This window comes from Rhipicephalus sanguineus, chromosome 1, assembly GCF_013339695.2.
Source record: "Rhipicephalus sanguineus isolate Rsan-2018 chromosome 1, BIME_Rsan_1.4, whole genome shotgun sequence".
NCBI classification, from domain to species: Eukaryota; Metazoa; Arthropoda; class Arachnida; order Ixodida; family Ixodidae; genus Rhipicephalus; species Rhipicephalus sanguineus.
Genome location: NC_051176.1, coordinates 330894924 through 330917457, shown reverse-complemented (window position 1 = coordinate 330917457; position 22534 = coordinate 330894924). Strand labels below are relative to the sequence as shown.

General features: G+C 50.3%; 1 protein-coding gene across 7 annotated transcripts in view; it reads left to right on the top strand.

The window, feature by feature from the left end:
• LOC119379545 (rap guanine nucleotide exchange factor 2) overlaps window positions 1-22534 on the top strand; it is a 493626-nt gene that overhangs the window by 376461 nt on the left and 94631 nt on the right. The window contains exon 1 of one of the 7 annotated variants that reach the window (XM_037648841.2): window positions 6539-6787. The exons of the other annotated variants lie outside the window; for them this stretch is intronic. Within the exon in view, the coding sequence (XP_037504769.1) occupies window positions 6782-6787 (6 nt within the window). The 5' untranslated portion in view covers window positions 6539-6781. Of the gene's footprint in view, window positions 1-6538; window positions 6788-22534 lie in introns of those variants that run through there. 7 annotated transcript variants of the gene reach the window in all.

Genomic DNA, 22534 nt, shown 5'->3' with positions numbered 1-22534 from the left:
TCTTTTTTTGTTGCTTCGTTTCTACGCTCCAGCTTTCTCGGTGTATTTACAGCCCAGTTCAGCCTATAGTTGTACAAACGTACTTAGCCTTAAGCTGTAATAATGTACATCTGAGGATCTGTGGGTACAGCCTTTGTGAAATATATACGGACTTATATTCCCTGTCTTCACCATTAATTGCGCAGTTACCTTCGTGATCCTGTCAATGGCGAGTAGTATACAGGGGTCCTTTTATTTTCCGAAACGTGCGAGTCTATATGTGATGTATACTGCCATACCCAGCCTGTAGTCAGCCTGTAGCCTCACAATAAGAGGCATGATATGCCGCGTATACTTTCGAGAAATAATGTGCGTATACCTGGCAGGTGGTTTCTTCGTTTCTTTCGGCGCTCGTTCACGGATATGGGAAATAATTGATTCAGTGTTATCCGTATAGATACGTTGCCGTTGACGCCTCTACGAACAGCCGAGCTGATATACGAACACGTTTTCCCCTCCTGGGAGTCGCACGAAGGCTCGGTTACCGTATAACCGCGCGGCCATCGCGACCTCTCATACTTCGTGGAAGGCATGAGCTGGGAAAAGGAAGACGCTGTGCAATGTATACGTATGTATAGTATACGTACTGCTACATCGGTTAATACGTACAGGCTTCCTATAATTCCACCGTATTAGCACTGTCTCCATCCACACGCGCGCGTGCACGGCGTTTTCTTTTTGCCTCGGTGGCGTGGGCTTGGCCGACCCGGCGCAACAGCCTGAAGGTCGGAACCCTGACCTTTAGGCGCGTCCCGCGAGGTCTGCCGCCACGGCATTCGACGAACTTCGCGTTGCAGTGGAGGAGGAGGAAAAGAAAAAAAAAAAAATCGCGCGAGAGTCGGTGGGCAACAGAGAGGGGGGGGGGGGGCAGCAAGAGCGTGCGTCAACGCCTTCCCGTTCGGGTATATTCTCCCTCCGCCTACACTGCGCCGGTGCGCGCATCGTGCATTGTGTATTACGCACCGCGGTTCAATACATTGACGAGTGCCGCCTTGCGCTGTGGCATATGCGCTGCGTGCGCGCCACCCGCGTCGTGTACACATAGGCGTTGGCACGCAAGGCGCGTGGGGCGCGGGCCCACCTTTTAAGAGGCTGAGCCCGCAGTCCGGAGGCCGTATGCCGAGGTATTAACGTAGTTTTGGGCTTGTCGTTGCGGCGACGCAAGGGAGAATTACGGTCAGGAAGCACGGCATCCTGCGGCATCGCCTCGGTTCATTATAGGGAGAAAAATGAAGAGAGAAAGAAAGAAGAAATGAAGTAAAGGAAAGAAGTCGCACAGTGCAGCAACGCGATATAGTGTTGCGAGCGTGGGTAGGCATGGCTGTTCGGGAATCTTCGTTGTATTACGTTTTTATTGATGCGTGCAGTTCCATCCCTTTGTAGAATATGCGCACTGCTTTGTCTGCTTATGCTTTAAAATGTGGCCCTGCTCTGACTCTTCGCAGACAACAACCGGCACGTGACCCGTGGTCTCTTGCCTCGAAGAGCCGATTATGCTCGTAGTGTAATGATATCGCTAGCCGAAATCACCATAATGAAGTCGCATACCCGCTATAATATATAGCGAACAATGGATAGATATGCAGTGGTTCCTTAGCGCGGCTGTAAGGGACCACTTTTAACGGATGATAATTATTGTGCTCGCCCCCAGTGTCTGCTGGACGTAATGTATGAAACTTTCACTGGTCAGCGGCTGAGACCAGCAAGGAGTCGATTGGAGATGATTAAAGAAAAAAAAAGAAATAAAGCGCGGGAGAAACGGAGTCGTCAGACTGACTATACAGGGTGTTTTTTTTTTAGACAGTGCAGATTTTTTAAATAAAGAAAGCTATGACATTCGGCTTCCTGTCGTCTTCGCGAACGAACTCTACGCCGAGACGGAAAAACTTTGCCGCGCCTAAAGTTACATTGAAATGAGTTATTAAAGGGACACTTAAGTAAAACAATCAATCGGTTTAGATTGATCAATTGTACTCCGAAAACACTAATGTCATTAATTTCACCATCATAGGCTTATTAATAGAGGAGAAAAATCTAGGTCAAAGTTCTATTTTTAAATTTCGCACCTAAATCTCGGCGAGTGACGTCACGGATTTCAAAATAGGTCTTTCGTACTTTGGCGACATTGGTCCTACGAAATTCATTGAAACCTGGTATGGTAACTCTATGGCCCCCTCAGAGGGTAATGTACTTCATTATCACCGATTAGAAACTACGTATGCCCGAACAGACGTCGTCAACGATTAGAAACTGCGTAGGCCCGAGCAGACGTCGTCAATAACTATGACGTCACGGCGATTGGTGCGGCAACTGCGAGGTGACGTCGCCACCCGCATTTTCTTTTTGCGCGTTTTCTCGCTTACCAAGCGTCTTCTCGCGGAAAGCGTGGTGATTTTGGTATTAGAGAGCTTTAGTGCCGGGGACCCCAAGCCACCTGCGTACGTAAGCCCTTGCGCTCTTTTGTATTCTCCGTGGATGCGGCTGGTAGTACAAAGGAACGCAAAAGCGTGCATACGCAGGTGGCTTGGGGTCCCCAGCACTAAGAATATCTATTGCGAAAGAGTAATTGACTTATAGGAGAAAAAGTCGTTTTGCTCTTTAGTGCCCCTTTAACAAAAACTCGTTTATTAACTCCAGGGCCGTTGTTTATATGGAAGAGTAGTAACATGGGAAGATTTGTGACATAACCATTTTTTTTAAATCACGAGAAACGCAAGCAATTTGAGATAATAATCACCGAAATTCAAGGTCCCGTTCTAGGTGAAACCGAAACTGAGCGCACCGGGAGCGCAGGCAATCCGTCACCCCTGTTGTACCTGTTGCGAAAGACCGGAAGCTCACGAGACAATTTTTGAAAAAGGCGCGTCGCAACAGAACATGGTCATGAAAAACGGCAAGCCGTCTCAAATACCCGAATGGACCGCTTATTATCTTTGCGTTTGGTGTGTAGTGCTTGTCTGTTTCTCTCGCGCTGTACACAAGAAAACCGCAATTTCCATTTTGTATTTCACTGTACAGCCTAAAACTAGGCGGCAGCCGCTGCGGCGCTATACTTCTCGCAGACAAGCGAACGAGTTGTTTGCACTTCTTTGGAGTTCAACAAAGAAACGGATAAGCGCTATACACCAAACGCAAAGAATAAGCGGTCCATTTGGGTCTTTGAGATGGCTTGCCGTTTTTCCCGACCGCATCCTGCTGCCACGCGCCTTTTTTTCAAAAATTATCACTTGAGCTTCCGGCCTTTAGCAACAGCGATGAAGGTTTTCCGGCGCTCCCGGTGCGCTGAGTCTCGGTTTCGCCTAGATCGGGGTCTTGAATTTCGGTGATTATTGTCTCAAATTACGCGCGTTTGTTTGCGTTTTTTGAAAAATGGGCATGTCAAATTGTCACATCCTACAACTCTTCCATATAAACAACGGCCCTAAAGGTAATAATTAAAGAAATAATTACTGATATTTTGTGAATTACTCATTTCAATATAACTTTAAATGAGGCCAAGTTTTTCCGCCTCGGCGTAGAGTTCGTTTACGAAGACGACCGGCGCTCGACTGTCATAGCATTTTTATTTTAAAAAATCTGTATTGTCTGAAAAAAAAAAAAAGACAGCCCAGTATACGAGTCAAAGCAATCACGTTTTGGTATACCATCTTAAGTAGCTGACGCACAGAATGAGAGATGTCGTTACGGTAACGCTTTAATTAGTTTGCACATGTCACATGACTTATTTATCGCCATCCTGACTCAAGGGCGTGTTGTTCTGTTGATACGCATCTTTTCAAAACTGTTTTCTTTTTTCGTTTCTTTTTTTTTTCCATGTTTCGAAGGTATCCTTCACTTTGTGACCATTTCTAACCCATTGTAACACTTTGTATTGCCTGCGTCTTGCCTGCTAAGCTGTCTACTGAGTGCCATTATTGGAAATAAATAAATCATCATTTTATACCAGCGAGGTAATTGCTCGCAGATTTGAAATAGTCACAGCTCTCATGCCGTGCCTTTTTATATTTGCCTGTCATTAGGTAATGTTGTGACGCAAAACGAACATACCAAAGGAAAAGACAACAGAGAAAAGGAAGAGGCAAAGAAAGCAATAAAGGGCGACGGCGAAAAGCACCCGCCTGAATCCAGCGCCGACGTGCTGTGCAGTGAAGGCGACACAAAGAACTTGCGCGACCTTGTGGTTGTTCAGTCTAAGCTATTTTGTTGCTTAAAACATAAATTAGTGTTTTAAAAATTCATCTACAAGCTGACAATGAGCGTACTAGATAAGGCTGTATAGGCTATATTTTTGCTTGGACCGCTACACTGCAAGAACGAAGCCGCGACATGGGTCAAAACGCTATTTTTTCAAACTTTGTCACAGCTTTGCCACATGGTTTCTGTTTTAGCTGCTCCCGCAGTATTTTTATCAGACAGTGAATGCACAAATAAAGCCCACAATGTGAGCATATATTTCTCATTACAGAATAGGCATTTTTTATTAAAAAATGTTAAAAATGTTTCAATTTGCGACGATTCATCATCATCTGAAGGTAATGTAACTTGACACTATTTTAGTCACAAAAGACCGGTGCCTCTAGATTAAGGGAAAAAAAAATTTTTTTTTTTTTAGTAATAATGACTCAAAGCTGTAGTTTTGGCAGATTACAGAGCATATATGTATAGATATTAAGAAGACTTTCAAAGGGCTCCAACCAAAAAATGGGTTTATTTCCCGACGTTTTGGAATCAACTCGATTCCTTCTTCAGGCGGAGTGACAGCGGAGGCAGCTGGGGAGAAGGAGGGAAGGCGCGTCTTCTTTGGTGGTGAGAGCGTTGAAGGGGTTGTGGTTGCCGCGGTTGCGTGGGTTTGTGGGGTGGGGGCCGGCCGGGGACGGTTGTGCTCACTCGCGACTTTGTTTGCTTTGATTTTTCTTGCTGTGGTTGTTAGTCCGTGAATGTATACTGACGGCAGGTTTCCCTTGCATCGGTTACCAGACAGGCAAATCTGTCAAAATGTTCAGGTTTAAATGTATAGATATGTATGAAACAATAAAATTGCCATCTGTGCGTTTATGCGTTCCCAATTGATCGGTATCCGACCGCCATGGCAGCTGCTCTGTATGATGGGATCAGCGCGTTGCGGATGCCGTTACGCAGAACCAAAAGGTGGCCTTATAGTATATCGCGCTTCTGCGGTACAGCAATGCGACCGCTTTTACCGCGTGAGGAGACTAGATACAGTCACGGATAAAATTTTGCGAGATGCCGGAGCTGCCTCAGTGGGCACGTCGAAGCTGCTGTGGATGATTACTAAGCGCATGCGAGCTCTATGTTCAATCAATCAGCTATCAGGCAGGCAAACGAGCGATTATAGGACGCGCATGCACTGTGTAATCGTCTAGCATAGCCTCTACTCGCACACTGCGCTGCCTTGTGTCCCAGAAGCAGCTTTCGGACGGAGATCCGGCATCTAGAAAAAATTTGTTCGCGACCATAACTTGTTGGCCGTGGAGTTTGTCCGGACGACTGTCAGTAAAGAACGATTGTATGTAACTTTTCAAAGGAACTAAATACGTGGCCTAACAAGTTTCGGGAATTCTCGCTGTGCCGAAGTGGACCATATACGAGAATATTTCTTCTGTGACGTCACACTGACGTTGCTTTCACTGAGGTAATGGCGCGAAATGCAACATAGAAACACTTGGGCCAACATTTCCTTGAGTAATCGCCGACCTTCTTGATCAAGTAAAAAGAATATGAGGCTTTAGAGGGACGCTTTACCAGTCTAAGCTGGTTCGATGTAGGTCTTTCTGTTTTGTACAGCTTATTTATTTACTTTTTTTTATTATGATTATATGCGGAAGGCGGTTAAGCATACCATATGTATCATCTGCTCATACTTTTTAAAAATTTTTTTCTCCATCCGTAAAGCTATGCTCCACTCACCAATCAGCCCAATTTGCCGAACCAATCGGAACGTACGAAAATGTTATGTGTTAATAATTAGGCGATCTGAAGATCGACGTGCTAAACTCGGAAATTCGCACGCCCCACGAAGTCGAGCATCCGAGCCCGATGAACTTCCTTTCATAGCACTGGAGCGTCGCAAGGCAGCCTGGCCTGTATTTGTGAAGGGATTCGAAGGGGAAAATAAACGAAAAAGAAAATCGGTGCTGCTGAGTCAGCTCTTTTTTTTTTTAGTTTATAATGTCTTCTTTGGCACGTGTTCCCATATGAAGTGAGGTAGTGTAGGTGTTGTGTTTTCCACCGAACATTTTTAACATTGCGCATCATGTAAGCCGATCGTCGACATCACCCCGAAGGGTCACGTAAAGGAAAGCGTCCCGTACAGTGGCTCCATCTGTTAGGGCGTCAAGTTACTCGAGGCCAGCGGGACCGTCCTCTCCGACGGCCTACTCCCCACCGCGGGGGTCCCTCCCTCTCCCTCGTTTTCCGTCGGCGGGGCGACTGGCGCGCCGCCGCACAGTCCCATTCGGAGTTATGGGCGCTCTCGGAGCGTGCCGCTGCCGACGCTGCTTCTCGGTGCTGCCGCCGTCGTGTTCGCGTGTTGCCGCTTGCGCTGCTCGACGAGGCTGGTTCACCGCGTGGTCGCGACAACGCGTCAACAAAGTGCAATCGCGTGTCCTGCCGTGCCGCGCCAGTGCTGTCGTCGAGCGGGAAACATGACTGTCGTCTGTGGACCGCGTCTTTGGATTACCTTGAGTCTTTGCGGACGACAGCGCGCCGTCGGGATAACTCTATGAAGGTAAGCAAAGCGGAGAGGGAGAGAGGCGCCCTGGAAGCCAGTGCCAGAGGGGGTTGGGGGTGAGACGCCGCCGCGAGCAGCGGCGCGGCGACTCGTTTCCTGCCCTCGTTGTTGTGAGCCGGGCTCCGCGACGGGACCGAGAAGAAGTAAAAACCGCAAAACGGAAAGCGGCAAAACTTCTCCTCCCGTCCCGGTGCTGTGGTCGCTGCTGGCAGCAGGTCCCCCCTCCATGTTCGGCCGTCGGCGACAGCCGTCCGGCCTTGCGTCCCCGTGGCTCGTTGCCTGGCCAGCTCGGAAGTTCCAACGTACAGTGTTGCTCTTGATTCTAGCTCTTGGCCCCAGAACCGATGCCACGCGTGTTCGGCCGCCAACACCGGCTGGTCCTCCTCCCTTTTCTTGAGGCTACGTTACGCGACCTTCTAACCTAGCAGTTTCGAGCCGTTGTACCTGTGCCACGCGTCGCGCGACTTGCTTGTTGTGCCGTTTTGTCTTTCTGCAGCTGCGAACCCGTTTGCCTTTTTAATGCGAGTGTTAGGAGAAAGGAGCTGCTTTTGTCAGTCAGCTTTGCGAGCGTAATGCGGGCACAGCATTTCGTGGCCACGAGGAGAGGATCCTCTTCCGAGAAGTGCCCACCCGCTTTTTCCCCGACCCTCCTGTGGAGATGAGAATCGGCCGGCCTGTTTTTCTACTCTCCCCCACCCATAAGAGTCAAGTGCACGGACGCCGCATGTGAACCTAGTGTCGTTGGCGGGCTCGCTGAATCGGCAGTCCACCAGCCACTAAACAGATTGTGCTTGCGCCGGTAGCCGTGGGCTGCGATGTTGTAGCTTTTGAAGGATACCACTCCACCGAAACACGATTGCTGCGCGACAGACGCGGCCGCGAAGCGCGCACGCAACACGAAAATTTAGCGCTGTAGTACATAAGGCGTCTCGAGCGGTGTCGGCAAACAAGTGGCATCGTGTCCGCCTGCAGACCCCGACTACTCGCCCATCGGGTCCCGCCCAGAGGTTGCAGAATGTCGTGGAAACGCGTGCTAAAGCTTAGGGGACGGTATTGTAAACGTCCGCGAGACCCGGAATGTCGACATTCCAGATTCAGCTGCGGCTTGCCAGTCTTCGTCTAGCAGTTGTCTGCAGGTATTGTTCTGCGAAAAAAAAAAAAAAAAATGGTTTTCACGCTGGCGATGTTCTGACAACTAGTGTCGAGCTGTGTATGCGGGGGGGAAAGGGGGGGGGGGGTGTTTAGAAAGTTGCGGCTTTATGGAATCCGGCCCAGCCGGTTCTAAGCCATCTCATAAGTTTACGCTCAAAGTCGGCGTGGTCAGGGCAGCTCTCGCTGCTTTTTCTCTCGCGTCTTTTACTGATGGTATGAATCTAGTTTATTCAGTATAGCGTGCTCCCGCAGGTGTTGCTGGCGTACTACAACATTGAAATAAAATTTGTGCGTCTTGTTCTCGCCCTTATGGTACAGACTTGCTCAAAGTGCTTTCATTTGTAAGTGTAGTGGGCGTGGGGGTCTAAGTTAATCGTGTGTTCCGTCCTGAAGATGCTGCGCCATGGGAGACGCTGTAGGAGGCTCTAAATTAGCTTCAGCAGGTGGTGCTAAGTGCATGAGGGCTTTGTGCTCCCTCCGCGCTCGTCGCAGTGCGCTCAGTAGTTGGAACACCGTAGTCACCGTGTATAGTACAAGAGTAGCCACTTATGGTGAGCAAGCAGCGGCGGGCTGTGGTAAACAGCCATCATGTTTGCATCCTTTGCGGAAACGTGTGTACTCTGATTGGGTAGGTGTGTCTTAGGTGCTATCAAATTTGTGTGTAGAGCAGCATTCGTCATATACTTAAAATTAAAATGCCCCATAACGACCATGTATTTGGAAAGTGTGATTAAAACAACAAGATCGCTACTATATCCATGGTTTGCTGTTCCAGATGAAGAGACTATGACTTAAAAGGCGGAAAGAAAAACAAAAATAACCAATAACTAATAATGGACTGAAGTCCAGTTGACTACTAACAAGCATAAAATAATGCATCACGGGGTAAATAGTTACAGCAAGGCCTTCTTCATGAAGCCATTGGAAGTATTTTGTGTGGTCACACTGGTACTTCTGTATAGTTAATGAAATCATGCAGATGTTCATGGGCTCCCCTTCTATCATATATGTGTTACAGTGGAATATGCCTTTTTCTTCTCCTATGGGAGCTCACTGTTTCACGTTCAATCGCCAGATACGGTTGTATACGCACAAATGTCAGAGCTTTTGCGTCTGCTTCGGGATCGTTCGCAAAACTAGCAGTTCTTTTGTGTCATGTATGAAGCGGCGCATTATTCTTTTCGGTTTCCGGGCGATTAATGACGTAACTGTCCTCCTCACCAGATTTTATTCTTCTTTTAATTGTTAGTTACGAGAGCTGTGGCCGGGTGAGTCAGCAGCAGCTCACCGTTGCAGCTGCATAGTGCCCGTGCAGTGAGTCAACATGCCGAACAACCTTCGATCGCGCGCACTTCCTCCCTCATCGTGCGGCGACCAACCCAGTCACGCACGCTGTCGTGAAACTGCTTCCATCGTGCGGGACTGCACGCGAGCTGCCGTTTGCTTTTTGTCTAGACCGGCGCGCAATAGGTTGTCTGGTTCCGAACACCGGCTCGGTTTTTTTTTTGGCGAGCACGAAAATCGGATAAACGCTGACGTTCCCAGTATTTTCTCCCTTTATTCCCGTTTAAGGGAGATCGACGCGGTACACCCTCACCCTGTACCGTTGTCGGAAAGCAAGCATGTAAGTACTTTAGCACAGTACTTTCCGCGGTGCTGTGAACCGTACTTTCGCAGCACTGAACCACGATACCGTTTGGGGGGGGGGGGGGGGGGCACACTGAACACCAGGTGGCCTAAACTATTCCAGAGTTTTTCGATAGTACTGCGTCTCCGAGCCCTGCAGTTTTATTCTGCGACTCGGGAAGCCCACATTAAAAAGAAAACATTTCTCATGCTCCCACACATGTAATATATCGAACACGATTATTCCTCCCGTCACGCTCGCCATACCGGAAAACAAGCCAAGTGATCGAATATTCGTGCGTAGTTCACAAAAAGTGCAGCGCTAAAGTATGTAAATGGTTGGAGCGTTTTAATGGTACCGAACACCACATGCTCGATCATACCTCTTTTCCGCATGCACCGCGTTTGTTCTGCGTATGCTATCGTATCCATCAAAAAAAAAAAAAAAAAAGTGGAAGCTTATGGCATATGAGCGAGCCAGGGGGGGTAGTTTGGGTGGCTCACCTCTCGAAGTTCTACATTTTGTATTTGTATACATACGCGCACACATTCATACACACGAGCACGCATAAAGGGTTGTCAAAGCCCCCGTCCCTCCAAAAATATTTCTGTTTACGCCCCTGGAGCTAACATATGGAAGATGAGATCGAAACTCGTGAAGCAGCTGAAGACCACACAGCGTACTATGGAACGAAAATGGTAGCCGTAACTCTAAGAGCTAGGAAGAAATGAGTGTGGATCAGAGAACAAACGGGAGTGGCCGATATCGTAGTACATATTGAGAGTCAAGAATGGACCTGAACAGGTCACGTCATGAGGTCAGATAATCGATGCTCAATTAGAGCGTCGGAATCGATACCGATAGATAAGCGGCCGAGGGCGGCAAAGGGTTAGGTGGAGCGACGAAATTAAGAAATTTCGAGGCATAAAATGGAATGAGCTCGCGATGGAAAGTGTGGGTTGGATATTATTGCGAGAGGCCTTCGTCCTGGATTGGACACATGATATGCTGGTGATGATTATGGCAGTATCGGGCGAAAATGCCTCGTCAGTGGTCGGGCGGCTATCGTTAAGCGGTGTGATATGGCAATCGATGCCAACGTGTTCGGTCCCTTTGCGTGGTGCGCAAGCTGCGCTTTTTCTCGCTGTGTTGTCATCACGTGTCATTAAACGTATTCCATACAGTTCGCCCCCGAATACCTCTAGGGAGTAAATATACTTTGCGGCGAATATGGAAGGGGGGGGGGGGGCAGTTGTGCCTACTTTCGCGACCGTGTTCGGCTGGCCTACGTTCTCGAATGCGAACTGGCCTGATGCAAATCTGCTCAGTAATGGTTCAGTGCTTTCGTGTTCCTTGTCTCGTTTTTAAGAACGCTTCCCGTGCTTGACATTTTACGCTCAGTCGCTGCACGTTCGGTGTCCGACCGAGAAAAAAAAAGAAAAGCAAACCAAAGAGCAATACTTATTGCATCTTCCTGATGTTTTGATGAGCGTCAAGCGGCGACGGGTCTGTCTGGTCGAACGCGCAGGTGAAAGCGCTGATTGGTGCAGTCCGCCGGAAGCACGGCTGCCGAATTTCCCTCTCGTTCCGTCTTTTCCCCATGGCGTCCGACGATGTCGTTAGGGCTTCGGTGAAACAAGGGAGCAGCGACAAAAGGGTCGTTTCCGGCTCCGCGAGCTTTGTCGGTGGTCCCCAATCAAATGGTGCCAGTCTTCCGGAATGCCTTCTCCTCCCGACGGCCTGTCGTGCCTTTTGCAGGGGAAGCGTTTGTTTCCTCAAATAGAGCAATCTGCGGCGGCCGTTCGCCTTCGCCGTGATAAAGCTCGACGGCCGGCGATACTTTCCTTCCCCCACCCGCAACTAGCCACGCTGTTCTCCGCTCGTGTTTTCCTGGCCCCGCCGTGCTCGCACAGGCAGTTTTGAAGAGGGCCGACCGATAAATGGCTCGTTCCTGGTGAGCACAGGCAGAGACGGCGACGTACTGCGTGGCTCCTTCCCATAGTCCTCTTGCTGTTGCTTGCGTCCCGCATACGGGCTTCCTTGGCTCCGCTGTCGTCTCGCATGATCTTGTCGACATGATAGCGTAGTAGTCACAAAAAAAAAAAAGAAAACCGCACACGCACGTACAGAACGTTCTATGTGCCTTTTGTATCGTGTGGTCGTTGCTATATTTTGTGGGCAATCCTTGAACATTAGGAGCAGTATTAGTAGGGACGATCTGCTGGAAGCGCTTTAAACGAGATCGGAAGCGCAGCAAAGCGTAGTATCTGACGGCTGTTACGCCACAGCCGTGGCCGCTGCCGTGTAGTTGAACTATGGCTGACCACTTTGCCGCCTTCAACGCTTTCTTCCGACCGAAAGCAGGTTTGCGAGAGCCTGGCTGGCTAGCCTTGGGATGTGGCGCGTAACCGTGGCCTCCCCGTGTCATAAAGAGCCAGTGCACAGAGGATGCCGTTCGGCATGCAGTATAACATCTTCCGCGGTTATTCGTGCAAGTCAGACAGCTGTTACATGCCTTGCGTTTCCAATTTTCTGCGTTCAGCTGGTTGAAATTAATCCATTGCCCCGCCCCTCTCACATCCACGAGTGCGAGGTGTGTAGTTTTCACACTTAGAACTCACCAGTTCACCAGGGGCGTAGCCAGAAAAATTTTTTTTTTCGGGTGGGGTTCAACTACTCTTTATGTACCTTCGTGCTTTTGTTTGTATATGTGCGTGTATTACAGTACACACGCAACGCAGTTAACACTTTAGACTTTTTGCGCTCTAATTTCGATAGACTCGTATTAAGGTAGGGAAATTACGTCGCATGCGTCTATTCGAGGGGCATAATTACAAAGTAGAAAATAAACCGTATCAACACCTCGCTCCCGTGAAACCTGTCTCTCCGTGTATTTGCCGTGTTCGTGCTCGCGTAGGTGCTCGTGTATGTTGTCCTCGATGTCGGGCCACATTGGGCATACCTATCTTCGCAAGCGTTGCGCGGAACCTCGCCACATAGGCGTCGTAGTGGAGGCATTCACGCCTTGTACGAATCTATTTCGACTTGGCCCTGGCACGTTACTTTTCTTCACCATGTAGGCGAGAGGCAGGAAGCGGGTAGCGGCACTTCAGTGAACGTGGGTTACGCCGCTGTGGGAAGATAAAGATGGTCGCCACGGAAAGTGTGGGTCGGCCAACGCGCTGTACGACACGAGGGCCGACGGGGCCGCTGCATGCCAGCAGCGAAAGCGAGGAAAATTCTTGAATGGGAGGCTCCGGAGCGTGCTGCGTGGCTGACTGGCGTGCTTTTAGATGTTACGCCTTCGCCGCCTGCATTGCTTCCTTTTTTTATATGTTTACAGCTATCCTTATTTCTCTCTCGCGTCTTTCTACGCCCGTGTGTTGCCTTTGCGATCAGTCAGCTCTCCCATATTTCGAAACCTTGTCGCCCTCCGAATGAAAATGAAGGAAAGGCAACGGTTTCTTTGCCTGCATAGACGTCGATGCTTATGTAACCGCCAGCGTCAATGCTTGCTCGCCCTTGTACGGATGTACCGCTACACTATTTCCGTAGTGCGTTATGTGGAAACGTTTCCTCTGCCCTTTCGTATTTTTATTTTTTACAATTTCGTCGCAACATCCAATGTAAGAAAAAAAAAATACTGCGTGATAAACTCGATTGTAAAAGCGTTCTACAAAAAAAAAAGAAAAAAAAAGCTTTCGTTATTGAAAGTAAACCTTGTTGCCGGTGTTACCAGCATACCTTACGTACACTTTGCTGCGTTATGCTTCTCTCCGGTGCACAGGCGAGCTTTTGATAACAGCGCTGTTGTTAAAGGCGCGTTTTGCTGGTTCGTGTGCCGCCCGTCAGCCGTTTTGTCGATCTGGTATACTTGGGCGAGGGGTTCCGTTGAATAACTGCGACGATTGACAATAATAATGATTGCTAGGATTTTACATGCCAAAACCACGACATGGTTATGAGGAACGCCGTATCGGTGGACTCAGGTTTAATTATGACCACCTGGTCTTTAACGTGCACCTAAACCTAAGTACGCGGGTGTTGCGTGCATTTCGCCCACGTCAAGATGCGGCGCCGTGACCGTGAATCGAACACGCGCCGCCGAGCTTAGCCGCGCGACGCCCTACCTAAGCTGACTGCGACCACGATAAGAGACTAATGAACCACTGGTTCAACGTCATAATGCAGCTTTCGTCGAGAATGAGGCAGCTGAAGGGTAGGCTACAATGAGAATTCGAGCGTTAGAATGCGAAAAGAAAGGGATAGCGGGCGGGGGGAGGGGGGCGTTGCTTCTGGATTGCGCTATCAAGTGGGCATTTTGTTTTGTTAATGAATGATCGGTGGCAACCGTATGTGGCCGCGTTTGTTTTTGGGGGGTGTGCCGATTATTGACGTGCGCGTCTAATTACTCTGCTTGGCATCATTTCACGGATACTGTCGCTTCGTTATCGAGCTTTGCTTCCACTTTTGAACCTATCGCACGCGCTGTTTCGGCAGCGCGGGATCCGCAATGATTAACGTACGTCTTAGCGCTTAAGCGTATCGGCGGGCGTTTGTCTTCCGATATCCTTCGGAGGCTGCCACGACTTTCAATCTGGCACGTGGGAATGAGACTGCGGTGCAAAAGCGACACGCTGAGCGCTCGATTCTTTTGCGTATACAGTTGAGAGAGAAAAAGAAGAGCGTTTCCGCTCGGCTTGAGCAATCTTCCTCTTTGATGTTGCCGCCGAGTGGCCATTCTTGATTTTCGCCAGTTTCTTTCTTCTTTTCTTTCTTTTTTTCTCATTCGAAAGCTTTCGGCGCTAGTGTTTCCCTTCATCATCATTCGTCCGCGCAATCGAAATGCGACCGCTCGCTGCTGTTATATGGTGGACGGCAATTTCGAGCCTGTCGAGTACTCTCTCTCTTTTTCTTCGGTCGGAGAATAACCGCAAGCTTGTCGCTTCTATTGCTCCGGTTGATTGGGCGAATGTTTCTTCCACTCCCGCTGCACCTGAGCGTTGCTTCTTCCCGTCTCTCTCTTTCTCAACCCCTCCCCCCCCCCCCCCCTCCCAACTCACTCTCTTCTGTTTCGCCCTTTGTGGTCTCACGCTGAACGGAGAAAGTATTACGAAAATGGCGCAAAAAATATAATAGCGTCATTCGAAGGAGGTCGAATTGCGCCTTTTTTGTTGCGCTCGCCTAATAGAGAAAGACGAAACGAAAACTGAAGCGTATGCCGAGTGCTCTACAGAAATGAACTGGCGGACGCAGATGTCTGTGAAAATTTGTAGGGAACAGGGACTGTAACCTCGGAACTCATAGCGGTAAGGTTCACGGAGGGGGACCTAATATGATATAAGGCTTGCGAGCGCTTGTCGCCGCTCGTTGATGCCTCTCCCTCCCCACCCCCTCTCTCGTGGTGAGGGGTAGATGGAGAAATATTGGTTGATAAAGAAGAAAAAAACCAGAGGCTGAAGACGTGCTGCCCTAATAGCAGCGGCTCCCGGTTCATCGAGAAGAATGCTTGCCGTTACTTACGTTCCCGAATCAATTCCTCCCTGCCTTTCGTGAAACGTCGAGAGCGAGCGAAGGCGAGAAAGCGCAGTTTATTCTGCCTCCCACGCACCGCCCTGCGAAGAGAATGCAGCGTCTGGTCTCTTTGTTCCACAAGCAAGCCATGGCTGGCTGGTTGAAGTGGGCTTGCTTCATAGGAGACTTCATTCGGGGCAAGGCTCTTGCTTTTAAAGAAAAACTCCCGCCTAGTTGAGCGCTGGCCATGTGGTGTCGCGCCGCGCGTTCTCGCTTTAAAAGGGCCGCTGATTGCCGCCGCGTCTTTTCATCCGCGTGTCACAAAGGAAGTCTCAGTCCCCTTCTCTTCAGTTTTTGTGGAAGGAGCGAAAGAGCAAGGACAAAAAACGGGACGCGAGCGGCTGAAGTAAGAGCAGGTATCGCATGCGACACTCGCTCTCTCTCTCTCTCTCCCGCGCAGCTTTCTATTCGACGCCCTTCATTCTCCTAGAGCGCGGCTCATGCGGCGGCGGCCACACGAGCGCTCGTTGCTCAATATAAAACTCCGTTTTCATAACTTGATCGGGCTTTTTTCGCCTTCGCTTTACCGCATTTCTGGATTTTTTTTTTTGCTTTTCTTCTCTCCTCGTCGTACGTTCTTTACATTGTCCCGCGACGCGTGCGTGCTCAACTTGCTCTGGAGCCGCAGCCGGCGTCTACTACTATATGTCAACCGCTCATCATTACCGCATAATAGTGTATCTCTCCCTACTTCCCGTCCACTTTCCAAAGTGGATTTTTCTTCAGCGACACTTCGCCGGACGCGCGGACGGCTTCTCTCCGGCTTTGCGAACACCACCAGCCCCTGGGGGGAGTGACTGCAACAAATTACCAGCCAGCGGAACCACCCCTCCTTGCACCCAGGGTCGTCGGGGCGCCTTGTCGGATCCACTTGTGGAAGCGCCCGGGTTTCCCAGCTACGTTCCCCACACTGTATATACACTGACGACGATGATATGTGGGATCATCGGCTTTCTCTTCCTTTGCTCTTTCTTTTTTTGATCTCCGTAGAGATCGCTGCTGTGAAACGGTGCTCGGTCCAGAGTCCGACGGGCGTTGGGGAGCAGATGAACGTCCTCGCGTCCGCCAATTTTGCGCACTTTAGGGGAGTTACGGGGTGAATGGAAGCCAACCACGAGCCTCCCGCGCGCATTGTTCGATACCGTTGACCCGGTCGCGACTGAAGATATTCGTATCACAACCGGGGCGGTAACATCGTTACTGTCCTTGAAAAATATAGTGTGCGTGATTATGTTCGAGGTGCCTTGCTCGGGGCCAACAACAACAACAACAACAACAACAACAATAATAATAATAATAATAATAATAATAATAATAATAATAATAATAATAATAATAATAATAATAATAAACTGCTTGAACCCCCCACCCTTTCTCGTAGCTCCCGGGAAACCACATTTCATCTTCCATCTGCGTCGCGAGTGCGCGGCGTTAACAAGTAAAACGGCGGTTTGAGTTGTCATATCTGCTTGCTTTTTGTTACTGAATAATAACCGCCCCCTCCTCCTCCGCACGTGTAGGGTAGCGAACTGGACAAAGTCTAGCTAACCTTCCTGCCTTTCCTTCACTCTTTCACTCCCTAAAGCGTACAAGTGGCGTATCATTAGTGCGGATTCGACGTCAACAGCCTTTTTTTTCCCTCTCTGCGCACGTGCGTACTACAGTCGCTCCACCTCCTCCACGCTTGCTGCATTGCGGGTCGGGGGTTTCCAAGAACAATCTCGGCGTCTTAGTACTGGGTTGCCGTTATGTCCTCTCCTCGTTCACTATGCGGGACCACTTCTGAAGAAAGACAGTGACCCACGTGATTGGTGGCGGACTGTTCAGATACCCCAGTCTGGCAAAGCTTTGCCCCATGTCTGTTCCAAGCGAGCGTGCCTTTTCAGTGGCAGGGGGGGGGGGGGGTGTCTCCGTTAGAAGGGAGCGCCTGCTGCCTGATCATGTGGAGCAACTCATATTTCTTCATACCACCATCTAGTCATTACTTTCATTGTGTAGTGATATTTGATTGTGTTGTGATGTGCATTGTGCTAGCCTGGACATTGTGTTCTGGAGATAGCAGTGTATGTTTTGTTGCCAGTCAGGCTGTTAATATATATATTTTTTTTTTCAAATAGCTACATGTTAAATAAAATATTGTTACTGTGGAGACATTTTTCCTTTGATATTCGATATTCGATTCGATATTCGAAGGTGGATATTCGTATTCGATTCGTATTCGAAAAATTTGATATTCGCACACCCCTAGTCCTCTTCCTCGAAACGTATGGAGGTGTGCGACTTGTGCACGGTGGCAGCGTGGTTGAGGGAACGCGGGCGTACACAGTGGCATCATCGGCGCTTCGCGCAATCCGCCGCGTGGCATTACGCGCGGTTCGCGCTACACGACCTTGGCACCGCCCCCGCCCCCCCTTTTTTTTTCTTGCGGAGGCAATTAGCGCCGCGATATGGATACGGACGAGCCGCCGTCGATAAACATTGACGACGGCCTCTCCCGCACGGCTCTCTCATCTCGCTACACGCACGTATCAATCGATGCGTGAATGAAGCTGAGAGTTGTGAGGCGGCAAAACTTCGCCGCGTTGTTGATTGCCCCGCGTATGTGCGTCGTTGTCACTCGGGTCTGCGCAAGTGTTTTCCTGCTCACGCTCTGTACGCGGCAGGCTGTTGTAGCGTGCACGGCACGTCGTGTCGTGTGGCGCAATGTTGCCGAGTCATCTGTTTTGTTGTGGCGCAGTCGCGGCTCTTGTGTTCCGCCTTCCCGTGCATGTAACCGTGAAGCCTCTCTTGCGTGCTGCTAAGGTGGCGCGGTCTGTAGAATGTTGCGTAGCGAAAGAGGTCGCTGAGTCGGTGCTTCACCGTGTAGCACTGCGAGGCTGCCGATTGTGTAAATAAGGCAGACGTTCCTTGAAACAGGGGTGTCGCTAGAGCCACCGTTTCGACAGGTGGTCTTGTCTTCTGCAAAGCAGGGACACCACCCCCTGTTCAAGGATTTTTTATCCCGATTGTGTAGTTACGTAGTTACTAATGTTTCGATCGCTGCTTTGAACCTTTAGGCTGCTGGGAAAATGGCACTGAAATTGACGCGAGAACGTATACCTCCGTATCATTTGTCCCGTCGTGTCGCGTTTAGCTTGATACTTTTCAGTATATTTTGTCTGATAACTGACACGACTAGCGCTCTCACGCCATTAGCACCTAAGCCTGAGCAGGAATCAGAAGTGCCGGTTCGTTACGCTCCCTCTGTGCGCCTTCGTCCCCTGCACACACATCGTCTAAACGCTGGGCACAGCTTGGAACGTGCACGATGGGTCGACGCGCTCATTGCCTTTCGCGTCAAAGCGAAGCCGTAGTACTGCGCGGCTGTAGCCCTTCGTTGCTGCAGCAGGCGCGGTCATTTGTGCACTCGCTCCTCCTCAAACAAAACCCGGCTACACCCTTCATCTCGGCTCCTGCCCCGCAGGCCGCCTCCCGTATACCGCCCATGGCGTTGACCCTGGTTGACCCCGAACGACCGTAGCGTTGACCGCTTGACCGTTTAGTGTGACCTTTTGCTGGCGGCGCGACGCCTCATTTTCGACTCGGTGCTTCGCGCGCGTTGTCTCATTTACCGATAGCTTCTCGCGTGAAACCTGTCAAGTGCTTGCAGAATGCGTGCTTTCCCGGCGCGGTTTTCTCCGAACTCATTTCTTGTCCGGGGATTGCTATAGTATTGCACACGCTCGCGCGAGCATTGCTCCCTCCGTACTGTAGGTACTAGTGCACTCACTTGTTTCAGTCGCGGCGAATATAAGCGATTTCGATCTGAAAAGGCGATGACGTGGTTCGTCGCCGTAACACCAAGCTTGAGCAGTGCGCGCGTTTGCTCAGATTTCTTCTGTTGAACCGTTGCAAAGGATCTCAAGCAGGTTGTTGCCGCTTGCCTTTAGGCAGAAAAAAAAAAAGTTTTTTTTTTCCATTTAGGTGGCCATTAAAATGGAAGCGTTGTGTTTTTGTAACCGTTGAACATAGTTGACTGACGCCTGGTATCGCGGTAATTCGAGATAGCTGCAGATAGGGGCCTGCATCATATGCAGCGCGCTTTCGTCGGACGATGATGACGGCAGTCGTACTGCCCTTAAATTAGTGCGTCTCTGTATACGGTCTACGCTGGATCCTCCGCGTGACGTCATTTAGCGTATCAGTTCGTTTCGGGAATCGGACGCTTGTTAGGGAATATTAGGCAACGCATGTGGCATATAGTATATAGTCGCGTTACCGCGTTATGGCTATAGATGTTGCGACATCTTTGCGCGGTAGCTTTTACGTGCCTTTCGCACACCCCGCGGCACGTTACATCTATCCGGGAAACACACAGCCGTTTCAAGAGGCGTGTACTACGCGTGCGAAGCGAGTATATATAATTTCCTCCATACATCTAAAGTAGACCAGCATAGGGCTCGTTTCTCCTCGGGAAAGGCGTCGTTGCTACGGTTTGCGACTCCTCAAATCTCGGGATTTCTCATCGCTCGTCTTCTGTGCGTGTCGAGATAACATTTGCGTGCGCGCGCGCTTGTACGCGATATCTCCCGCAGTGATGCGCATACATTCTTATTTTTGCCGTATTTTTTTGGACATCGCCGCCGTGGTGCGGCTTCGCTGCGCACGTCCCTCCCTCGTGCGTCGGCCAGCTTCCATGGCCGCGTGCACGCATGGCCCTTCTCTCTGTTTCCCTTGTCGTGTATAATCCACCCGCGCACTGTATTACGACAGGGCGGGACACGGTACACTACCCGCGCAGTAGCGCTTGTGTGTGCGCATATCGTCGAATGTGCGTGTGAAGCAGGGCGCGTGCGTGAAGGAGCAGCAGCCCCTCCCCCCTTCTTCCCTGTGTCTCGGGCGGTCCCGAAACGAGTGAGCGCTCCACTATGGCGTACTCGGCTCCTTCGTAAGCGCTTACGCTCGAATATCGCCTCGTTGTGCGCGAGCTTTTGCGTATCTAGGGCACCACCGTGTGGCTGGGGGGCAATATACGCAGCCGTGCGCGTGGCATGACGGGGCTTCTTGTATGAGGCGGGTACCCACCCATGGCGGGGTATACTATAGCGTATACAGCCTACAAAAAAAGAGCCTGGTCACACGCTGGCGGTGACCATTTCCGCGACTTTTTGTCGTAGCTGGAATCGTCGGCTTCGTATATAGGCCATGGTCTGCGTCCCATTGGCGTTATTCATTGCAGCTTTAGATTGGTAATCGTTCTGGCTTTCTCTCTGCTCACGAGAATAAGCGCTTTTTGCTGCTACTTTTACCTTTAGGGTGAAACGTGGACTGCTGAAGAGAATCTATAGATGTTAACCTATCAGTGTATTGGATACGTGCGCTACGCGTGTTCGAGTTTCCGTTCAGACGCTAATTGACCTCTGCCCGCGTGCGTGACTTCACGTCCGTTTGTGCTGTTGTCGCTTCCCTTCTCTATCGTGGTGCGCGATATGAATTTAGGATTGATAAATGGCGGTGCTGGCGAAAAAAAGAAACACAGAGACACCCGCAAATCCTGTATCACCAATACTGCTTTGATTAAACCTACTGATCTTGTTGACCTTCCCTGCATTTCCTTTATTCTCCCGCCCCTCCCTTCGACGTTCAGTCGGTCCGCATAGCCTTATTTCGCCGTGTTCGTCTTGCTCGTTCAAGGTTTATTATGACCGGCGATTACGACGAAGGGGGGAACGCCAAATCTTGCAGTTGATATCGCGCTGTCGGTGTATGGCGCGGAGATTTTTCTTTTGCTCGTCAAGGTAGACCGAAACAGAAGGCGTGTGCTTGCCTCACTTCTAGAAGCCAGGCGCTTCCGTGCGTGCCAAATTCTCCTCGACAGTCCCAAGATCACCGGCTGCCTGGCTGTGGCGCCCCTTCTGTGTTATACTGCGCGCGTCGAACGGCAGCTTGTGAAGAGAAGGCGTGTGCTCCCTGCCTGTGTGCACACGTGGATAGAGGAGGCCGGGATTTTGTGCTGGCCAAGAGGAGTGCTTGTGGCCTACTTAACGTCCGCAGCCGCGCGGGTTACTCCGCGTCGTCTACCCGACGTCGTTCGGGCCAGTGGGCATCATTCGCCCGGAAACGGCCTTCTTCTTTTTCTTGGGCGGCGGAAGCACGTGCCGACACGCGCCGCCTCCGTCGCTGCCAGCAGGTCACTGGGTGCTCCGAGCGCCTCCGACATCTCGGGGCCGCCTGCAGTGCGACAGACGCGGGTTCGACTAATTTCAGTCCCACTTGCTCGTGCTACTCCTGTCCACTGGGAAGGGGGGGGGGGATGGATTTACGTTAGCCACCAGGAATGATAATAAATCGGCACCCTCTTAGACTCGTAGTACAATATCTACAAACGCGAGACCCGAGGGTTTCTCAAAAAGAGCAGTTTCAGAAACCGTTACGAGAAGTTCATACCGACATGCACGGATGGAACTGTTTCATGGGACAAGTGGCGCGCGTGTCACCTGTTGCAACTTCAGGACGATCCCTCCTCTTGCTTCTCCGTCTGACCGGCCTTCATGTGGAGGCTACAAAAAGAAGCAAGTGAAAGGAATGGATTGTCTTGGGAAATAACGCAACCGCGGCAGCTATAGGGCCCGTCAGCACGCTGCAGGGCCTAACCCTTCCCGCGTGTGCTGTGACGAAACGCCGCAGTGTCTCTGTAACCGCGCGCCGTTTCTCGTGTACGTTACGCGAGGCGTACCCCACGAATGTCGACATGCCAGGGCGAATCATAAGCGTTTCAGAACGTATACCGTGAGCGAAGAGTAAAATATTTTCCTTTCAGAGCGTGCCGTCTCTCGGCAGCGGCGTATTGACGGGTCTCTGCTCTTAGAGGAAAGAAATAAAGGAAAACGGTTGACTTGTTTAAAGGACGTTGAACTGTAACACCTGCTTGTCACGGGGATCCGCGATGTAGTGCGGTGGCTACAATGAAACTAAACTCCGTTTCATACATCAAGTGCAAGCTAGCGAGACTTCTTGCAGCACCAAGAAAGAGTTCAATGATTTTACCGCCCGTACTGATTCTTTTATTGTATTTTTGTTTTCGTTTTTCGACTGTGTAATAAATGACAATGCTTTGCGCCTTAGAAATAAACAAAATCTCGTTGCTTATACCGTGGTCAATAGCCTGTTCTGGATCGCTTAGCGTCTCTGGTTTCGTACCGTGGCCTCCGCGATTGGTTCCGGTGGCGCGCAGCCGGAGCCAGTTGCGGAGGCCACTTCTACAACGACGAAATAAATCCAAGCGCGAGACGCGCGGGCTTACACATTTTGCTGCCGGAACTTATTGCGTAGCTTTCGCAGCGTTGCACCTGATGTATCAAACGGGAGTATAGAAAGCGAGAAATCCTGTTTCTATACGTTGTCGCAGTACA